Source organism: Hippopotamus amphibius, chromosome 17 (genome assembly GCF_030028045.1).
Source record: "Hippopotamus amphibius kiboko isolate mHipAmp2 chromosome 17, mHipAmp2.hap2, whole genome shotgun sequence".
Taxonomy (NCBI): domain Eukaryota; kingdom Metazoa; phylum Chordata; class Mammalia; order Artiodactyla; family Hippopotamidae; genus Hippopotamus; species Hippopotamus amphibius.
The window spans coordinates 20938467-20947636 of record NC_080202.1 but is presented as its reverse complement, the minus strand read 5'-3'; the positions used below and the strand labels follow the sequence as shown (position 1 = coordinate 20947636).

Genomic DNA, 9170 nt, shown 5'->3' with positions numbered 1-9170 from the left:
GCAAAGCACCTGAGTGACACTCACTCCACTGGTGAGAGAGGCTCGGGGAATCTGGGCGTTGGATCCCTCAGCCTCTCCCCTCTGCCCCACTCCAGGCTGAGACCGACCTCAGAGGCTGTTCACGCATCAGAACCAAGGGCAGGGCCTCTAGCTTGACCACACCGGGCTCACGTATCCCCAGCAGCACAAATGCAGGTGATTAGATCCGAACTTCTTGGGAAGCTTGCTCGAAAGCAGCATTGATTCTCTCCACTTGGGAACATGCAGGCCCTGAGTGCAGATGTGAGAGGCTTTTCATAAATTGATTGGTGAAGCATCCTGGTTAAGTGGACACCAATGCAAAGCTCTGCTGTGCTTCTTCTGTCCCTGTGCCTGGCTGGCTGCCTGCCCCTGGACCATTTGCTTGGGGTCCTTAGCAGGGGACCTGCCAGGGAAGACGGACTGGCTCCTCCAGGCGCTCCCTGCCTGCAGCGAGATGCCTCTATGGTGATGGTGACAGGGTGCTTGGTTAAGAGGGGCCTCTGAGACGTATGATTCTTCCTCAGGCCAATGTTAATATTTCATCTGGCTAAATCCCTGGGCCAGGGCAGCCAAAAGGCAAGTTCTAACAGCATGGTTATTAAGGCCCCATCCCTCCCTTGGCCAGCTGTGTTTTGTCCTCGAGTGTCAGTTCTGGGAACAAAGTACACAGCGTGAACTTCATTTTGTGTAAATGAGAGTTTATTGACAAAGACAAAGTCAAGCTTCCCCAGCCCCCCCACCCTCCCCAGGAACAGATCCCCACAACAAGAGAATGGTAAGCATTCTTAGGGTGACACTCACCCCCCCACCCCCCACCCCCGCTCCTCTTCAGAGTCCCAAGGTTCACAACACAGACACACAAGGCAGGCTCGGGCGAGGGCAGACACTCAGGGAACCTCTGACCAGCAAGAGTTCTGGGTGTGTGTGTGCCTCCCCGCCCACTGTGAGACACCAGCTGACGGCACACAGACACACTGAGGCCGAGAGGGGAGGCGGGGCAATCTCCACTCCGTTCCCCAGTTCAGCCACGCTTGAAACGGGCCCAAAAGGATGCTGCGGTGGAGGCAACAGGCTCTGCCTCTTCAGGAGAGAGGTCCTTTCTGTGGAGCAGAATCCCTGCCTAACTACTCAGCGGCACACCGGGAGGCTACCTCTCCAAGGAGTGAGTTCGCGGATTGGCTCCGTCAGGTCCGCTGAGAGCAGCAGCCGTTTTCCATCACCACCGGGGAGGCTGAGAGGAGCCTGGTCTCGGGGTGGAGGGACAGGAGTGGTACAGAAGTGTCCTGTCTGCTTACTCTGACACACACCCTTCCTTCTGCAACTACAGTGTGCTTTGTGGTGAGAACACTGCGTTCGTCGTGCGGACCTTCTTCACTGCTTGTATCCAACTGCCTCCACGAGTGATTTCCCAACAAGGGGACTTACCCACTTGCTTTTCTACCCCACCTGTGACCAACCGACCCACCTCCCGCGCGCAAGCCTGTGCTGCTTCTTGTTCTCCATGTGCCTGGCGGGGTGGTGAGTGCAGCATGTGGTTCCTGACCCTCACCCCAGGAATTCTTCTCTTGGAGATTCTCAAGGTTTAAGAAACTGCTTCGGGGGGCCTGATCCCCCAAGCTTTGCAACTGGTATGAATCAGGGTCATTTCACTCGCGACAGGGTTGGGGGGTAGTTTCGGCTCTTGCTTTCTATGATTCCTCCTCTTGGACTCACTCTTAGGTCTGAGTCCTACATGAGGCCTTTGGACCCGAGCGCCTCTGATTTGAACAGGGGCATCTGAGAAGTAGTCTTGGTCACGGACCCTGAATCCTGGGTGCGGGCAGCACAAGTGCCCACAGACGAAAGAGTGTGAACAATGCTAAACAGACTGGTGTTCCGGGCATGAGGCATTCTCTGACAGACCACACCCAATGTATCCAGCGGGCAGGGGGTTCTCACATCTCCCAATCTTTTGCGAGATGAAGAGAATTGCTTGGCCCTCTGAGGTGGTCTCAGTTGCCTCGGAGCCCAAGCAACATAAGTAAAGAGCAGATCAGAGAGGTGAGGAGCAAGTGAATCGGTGGCATCCTGAAGCTCACTTCATCCCTGCATCCACCCTACTGGCCTCAAGAACTGCAGCTCCAGGAGCATATTAGCCACTCCTTCATTCCGGCATCAGGATTTACCTTCAAGTCACTGGAAAGATACTCTGCTGCTAGCAGATGCCAATGAATGGAGTGCCAAAATGGGTATGGAGTATGGGAAGAGCCATAAAGAAGCAGGCACAGAAAAGGTAAGAGAAAGGCATTGAGGAAAGAAAATTAATGAGAGGGTCCTGCAACGAAAACAAGAGTGACAGGGATTTAGGAGACCTAGCCCTCCCCCCTCTGCCAGTGAACAGTTAACAGGCCTCAGGTAATAACATACTTTCGTCTTTTATCTTTCTCCTTTTTAGAAAAACAAGGCTGGGTAAGCTATTACTTAAAGTCTATTTCAACTCTAAAACTAAGATTTCAGATCTGAACTGGACCTGAGAGTTAAAGTAAATCTAGAGCAGGAGATGGGGGGAGGGCATTTTGGTTCCTGTTTCCCATCTCTACTCAAATTCTTTAATCAGTGTTATTAATGGATTAGATCAGGGGAAAGCAATGTAGTTAAGTTCTGAATTTTCTGTTTTCCTGCACCTGCAGCACCAATCAAGGAAGACCACCATTCCCAACTGCAGGGCATCATGGGAGATGATAATACAGGGCAGAGGGCATCACAAGGAAAAGGAGTTTGGAGAGAAAAAAAGTGACCAGAGACAAGGCTGCCACAGATGAAAGAACCCCTAACCGGCTGGGCAAGAAACTGTGTCTCTTCCTCCAGGACTGTACTGTTGTTTTAACACTTTCTATCAGTTACACTCTATTCCCTCAATCTCTCATATGTACAAAAATATAAAACAATAAAGTGCAGTTTACGTTTCAGTGACACTTTCCCTTGCTTTAATATTTTTTGTCTTTTTCTGCTTTTGAAACGAGCTCTTGATTACAAAATATCAAACTACACTCAAAAATGCCAGCCACTGGCACAGTATGGAGAAGCCCACAAGTAAGGACAGATAGCAGCAGGTGGCACGAGGTGGGAAGTGATTGAAGCAGTGGTTACAAATGTTCACAGGAAGCTAAAACTATCCAACAGGTTGTGCCCTAATGTTAGCACAGGTTAGACTAGTCACTACCTTGGTGGGTGGCCTCATTGTGTTTGGGTTCAGATTCTACGCGGCAATACAATTTCTTCCAGTTAAGAGTTCTTGGCTTGCACCGATCACAGGGTGGCCGGAGGGCACCATACCAGTCTATTAGTTTTTCAAAATGCTGTCGTAGACCTGATAGATGTACTGGGAGACCTCAGGAGCTCTACACTTCAGCGACAGCTGTTCGGAGGAAGAGGAGAAGGAAGATTAGCATGGAGGCTGGCATGGACTGGAGAGGCATCCAAGTACTCAGTTCAAGGAAACCTCTTTCAGATACAAGGAGAGAAGAGCTGCTATCACTGAGTAACCAAAGAGATCCTGTTAATGGGTTCTGTGGGTTTCAGAATTTCAATTTAACCAATGTCAAGCTGTGCTGTGTTTCCACCCACAGTCTATGTGGGTCTACATGGTGAGGGCACAATCCATATGAAAAACTGTCGGGGAGAAGATGCTCCACTGCTCTGCTGAGAGTCATAGGGGTTACTACCAAGTGAAAAGGGAAGGGTTAAAACTCTAAGCTTGGTGGTCATTTCAGCTGTCTGCTCCAGCTCCTGTCTGACAAGGATGGTTATCTCCAATTCAGGTGGAGGTATAATCAAGTAAAATAAAAGCATAAGCTAGACGCTCCAAGGTTCTAGTCTTTCCTGTATTATACTGAGGAGAGCATACGTTGTTAAGGAGGGAAAACAAGAACCAACACAAACAGACATTCACTGAGTATAACTGTACAGCCGTTAATGCCAACAGTGTAATCTTTCATTTCTGCCTCTTACTCAGGCCGATCAGATACTTCTGATACCACGCTACTTCTCTACCACCACCTCACCTCTTCTTCTAGTCTAACAATTACCAAATTAAAATTAAAATAGTAACAAGATTTCAATGTTGAACACTGAGATTTTTCACTTTGTGGGTCAATAAGCACAAAATTTAAACCCAGATTTGGCCTCCTGAATGGTACTAGATTAGGCAGAACACTGTTGACAATAACATAACAGAAGAAGCATGAAAATTGCATTTAGAACCAGAAAATTTAATACTTGCTTTTTGTATAACTGACATCATTGCTCTTGCCTATTAAGGTAAATTAACAAAAGTTGTCCTTAACGACGTATCACTGAGATTTTAGATTATCTTACCTCTTTATTCTCTTATTAGAGACTGTGGATGATTTAACAGTACAAAAGGTGAGACTATTTCTTGCAAAAATGTCAAGAAGATGATTAGTCAACCCTGGACTTCTTGAGAAAACTCACATCCTGAAAACTTAGTGACATTTTAAAAATGCAAAACAAAACAAAACCAAGGCCAAACAAAACAACATTGAAAGAGGCTCTATTTATTTACAGCTTTAATATGCAGTCTCTAACGCATTTCCAAAATTGCTGCTTGACATTAATCAGGAAGACAATTCTGATAAACGTAAAACAAAAGTACAACTAATTTAACAATATAAATATGAATAGAAAACAGTTCCCTACACTTTGGTCAAAGTTGCAGCTATAGGCATTTCCCTGGCTTTCAAGCTCCCTACAGAGGCAATCTGTACCTCCTCCTCCACAGCCTCTCCACTGTCAATATTGTAGAAAATTCTCGTGGGACAGTATGTGGGTTCAGAGAAGGAGGAGGAGAGGAAGCTAAAAACAGTAAGAACAGCCTAAGGGAGTTAACTCCAGACTAATGAGGGGGTAGTTCCTCCCCTCCAAAATACTGTCCTGTATTTTTTCACATCTTTGTAGCAATACTGGAACTTCCAACCAGTTGGGAGATCTACTTTTTTGTTCCTGAATGATAGGGAAATGTTGCCTTCCTCAAGAAAAGCCCAATCTGCCAAGGCTGGCACTGGCAGAAGTCATAGACTGACCAGGCCTGGACCCTGAGAGTTTCAGCTACTCTTTGGAGGCAGGAGGAGGGAGGTGAAGGAAGAGAAGGAAGAATCTCTCTTTCTGGACTGCTCTGTCACTTCCTCCCCCAGACATCCCAGCCTTTAATAAAGGGTTAAGTTTAGACTTAAACCCATTCCTTGCTTTCCAACTAGTACATCCAAGACAAGCTAGAATAACTTTTTTTTTTTTTTTTTGGCTAATGCCTAAAGAAAACAAAAGGGAAACATATATAAGGAGCAAAGAAGCTAAAAAAATCTGCCTTAAGACTCAGGGTCTCATTTTACATGGCTCCTAAGGGAAAAGAGGCCTTACCAGCATTTTAACGCTCGAACCGCTAGCCTGATTAAGTGACACATCTTTTTTTTTTTTTTTTGGCACACGGGCTTAGTTGCTCCGCGGCATGTGGGATCTTCCTGGAGCTGGGATCGAACCCGTGACCTCTGCATTGGCAGGCGGATTCTTAACCACTGCACCACCTAGGAAGCCCTAAGCGACACATCTTTAACACCAACCACTCAGGAATGCCACACACCCGGACTCACCCCCCACCCAGGTAAGCCAAGGTCTTACACATCCACTTCTGGTTTATAGCCTGGAACACACACTTCTTCACCTGGGACAAGTTATCTTTCCAGGTGAGACAGAGCTACTTAGAGATATGAGGCCTCTTCCTTACAGGATAAACATAACTTCTTAATGAAATACAGTAAGGGTTTATAGTAAGGGGGTGGGGAAAGTGATTTATCATGTAGTGTACTACTAGTCGGTCATTTTAAAAAAACCAACTTATTAATACATACAACTTAGATGTCAAGGGTATTATGCTAAGTGAAAAGAAAAAGTCTCAAAAGGATACATGCCGTACGAGCTGAGTTTATATAACACTCTCAAAATGACAAAATTATAATGGAGAACAAACATACCAGTGGTTGCCAAGGGTGAGGGCTGGGGTGAGTGTCTAACTATAAAGAGACAGCAAGGAGTTTTTTCCCTGCTGATGGAACAGTTCTGTATCTTGACTGTGGTGGTGATTATACAAATCTATACATGTGATAAAATTTTACAGTACTGTACACTGCTTAACCAAATAAAATAAAATAAGAGTAATGATATAAAAACTGGTGCAATCTGAATAAGGTTTGTAGTTTAGTTAATGGTATTCTACCGATATCAATTTCCTGCTTGAAAATGTACTATGGGTTTAAGATGTTCTCAGTGAGGAAAACTGGGTGAAAGATACGTGAAAACTCCATGTACCACTTTTAAAACTTTCTGTGACTCTTAAATTACTTTAAAATAAAAATGTTTTAAAAATTTTAAACAAACTATGTGATTACTTCTCAAAATTCTCATTATCCTTATAATGAATAGAAAGAATATGGGAGGAAGTGTTGAGATACCTGAATTCTAAGCCTGACTCACCTACCAACACTTATGTGATCTTAAACAAGTCATTAATCATTCTTAACCTTGGTTTCCTTATCTGCAATCTGGGGGTAATCATGCTTCTTTAACCTAGCTGAGATGGAATACTGTATATAATAAAATCATGGATAATAAAAGCAAAACAAACACGCACACAAATATACAAACTTTGAGGAAATTTCTAGGGAAGTAAATGGAGTTATCTTACAAGACCTTGACTTTACAGTAAAAATCTGTCCCGCCAGGAAGAGCACAGACAGCTTTTCCTTTCTTGGGAAACTCAGGGAAAATGACAGGGTAGTTTCTTACAAAGAAAGACAAAGGACTGGTGGCAGAGGAGGTGGGTGGGAGGAGTGTACACTTTATGGGGGAAGCCCAAAGCTTCTCAGCTCACAAATGCTTGGACAGAAATCTAGCCTGATGGGACTCCGTAATGCGCACACACGCACACGCTAGTCCAGCTTACTTCAAGGGAGGGAACTAGTGGGGAAACGCTAAGAATGTTCAGTTCTGGGTGATACTATTTCCTTGATGTATGCTAATGAAAATCGTCTTGCCTTAAAATTAAGGAATGGAGACACAGACTCTCCTTGGCTACATGGTTAAAAAGCTCCCTTAATCTACTGAATATGAAGCTTCATCTGAGTTACTCAATTACTGAAACATTTCTTCTTATCACTTTCCTGTCACCTCGCTCAAAACAGTCTACAAAAGCCTCAAACATAACAGAAGAAAAAGATATTTCCCAGCCTAAGGGTTTTCCCTGTACTTTACAAAATGCAGAGGACAAGCAGCATCCCTTGGGAGACTGCCTTTTATAAGAGCAAACAAACGCCTGGTGCCTCGGGTAGTAAAGCTCCGTTGTTGAACAAAGCAACTGACTCCTCCCCTAAAAATACTGCCAGGATTTCAACTTTAGTCCAGTGTGGTATTGAAGGAAGTTTTCTAAATTTCTAAAGTCCCCTTACAGGCAGTGAAAGGTGTGTCCCATTTTGCTTCAACTTTTCAACACGCATTTAAGACACACAACACTGCTAAAAAAGGCTCATATGTATGGGATTCTGACACCCTAAATCCAAAAGCAGGAATGAGCTTAAAATGAGCTACGAAAGCAATCCTCTTAGCAGCTTGTTATAGTACCACATGCACAGATATGCTAGATAAGTATTAACCAATACTGATGAAGTTGCCAATTTTGTGAGCAACTCTGTATACACCGGGGGAGTCTGAGGCATCCCTGCCGCCAGAAACACCACGCCTGCTGGATGGGGCAGACACTGCAGACAGAGGGCCTCTAAGGAGGCAACTGGGGACTTCTTTACTGACTGCTTGTTTTGGATACCTGGGGTCTAAAGCACCTCCACCAGGTCTTTCCTGGATGCTAAGAAAAAATGAAACGGCTCTTACCTCCCTCCTTGAACCCATCTCATCCATTCTGAGAAAGGCCTTACCGTGTAATTGGGGTTTCCTGGCTGGATACGTAGCTCGGCCAAAATCCAAATGCCATTAGTGAGCTTCAGGGACTGGTACAGCATATCCTGCCCTTCCACATTCCTCTTGGCAATAGTATAAACATTGTTGTTTTGCAACTTGCTGGAAACAGTGTCTAGAAACACAGATTCAAAATCCAACACCTTCAGTTAAAATATCTAACAAATGTGCTATGAGCTATGTGTGCTCAAGTCCCATAAGAAGCACTGTCACATGCATATGTGCACATTTCAGAAAGCCCTTCTCCCACATGAGCAAAGGGTAAGGAAGAAGCCCCTGAAGCGCTTGTCCATCCCATTCCAAGACAAAACAGAATAAGGTGCAACTAAGCATTAGAGTAAGCATCACCTGTGGAGATTACACTGAGTCTAAGAAGGTGGTCATCTTACACATATAAGAATGCACTGAAGAGGACAAGGACAGAAGCAGGCACAGGGGTGTGCCACAAGGACTCCCATGTTGGGATTCATTTCTGGAACGCTGGTCCCAGATCCACAGGGAGACAAGACCAACAATCCAATCCACAACACGACCTCCCAAGTCGCTACTACTTCACCGTGAGCCATTCTGGCCCCAAGTGCCAGGATCAGAAAAGCAACCAGTTACAGAAAGTCTGCAAGTCAAATTTATTAATCTGGAAGTTTAAGATTTTTTTTTTTTTTAGCAGGCAAATGATTTAAGTCTGTGGGGAATACCATGCCCCAAAGTACAATGAAACAAACTGTCTCAACAAAAGACTTTGAGAAAGACTGAAGTTGTGCAAAAGTGATTGCTCCAAGGCCCTGTAACCCTGTAAGCCCGGCTGGTGTTGCTGGTCAGAGTGGAGGCCTTCAGAGTCACCAACACAGGAAAAGAACAGGTTGGTGTCTGGGCTCTTCCTCGTGACTACAGTATCACAGAGACATGACATTCTAGAATTAAAAGTCATTTCTCTTTCCTTGTTCTCTGACTGCTAACATGAGATACCGCAGCGTCAGAGAAAGACAAACTTTAAGAACAGAGATGATAAACACTACTTTGTTGATAGTTTATTATGTTCCTTTCTGATGAAAATTCCAGTTACTCAGGAAGTAAATTCTCTCCACATAAAAACCTGGCATATTCTATTGTGCTCTCTAGGAAAAGGCTGC

General features: G+C 44.9%; 1 protein-coding gene across 4 annotated transcripts in view; it reads right to left on the bottom strand.

Moving 5' to 3' along the window:
• Positions 1-2958: 2958 nt before the first annotated feature.
• AP2B1 (adaptor related protein complex 2 subunit beta 1) overlaps positions 2959-9170 on the bottom strand; it is a 119039-nt gene continuing 112827 nt past the window's right edge. For all 4 annotated transcript variants that reach the window (XM_057714675.1, XM_057714678.1, XM_057714676.1 and 1 more), the window contains 2 exons: positions 8001-8155; positions 2959-3418 (listed from right to left, as the gene is read on the bottom strand). In XM_057714675.1, coding sequence (XP_057570658.1) covers positions 3344-3418; positions 8001-8155 — 230 coding nt within the window. In that variant the 3' untranslated portion in view covers positions 2959-3343. The remainder of the gene's footprint in view (positions 3419-8000; positions 8156-9170) is intronic.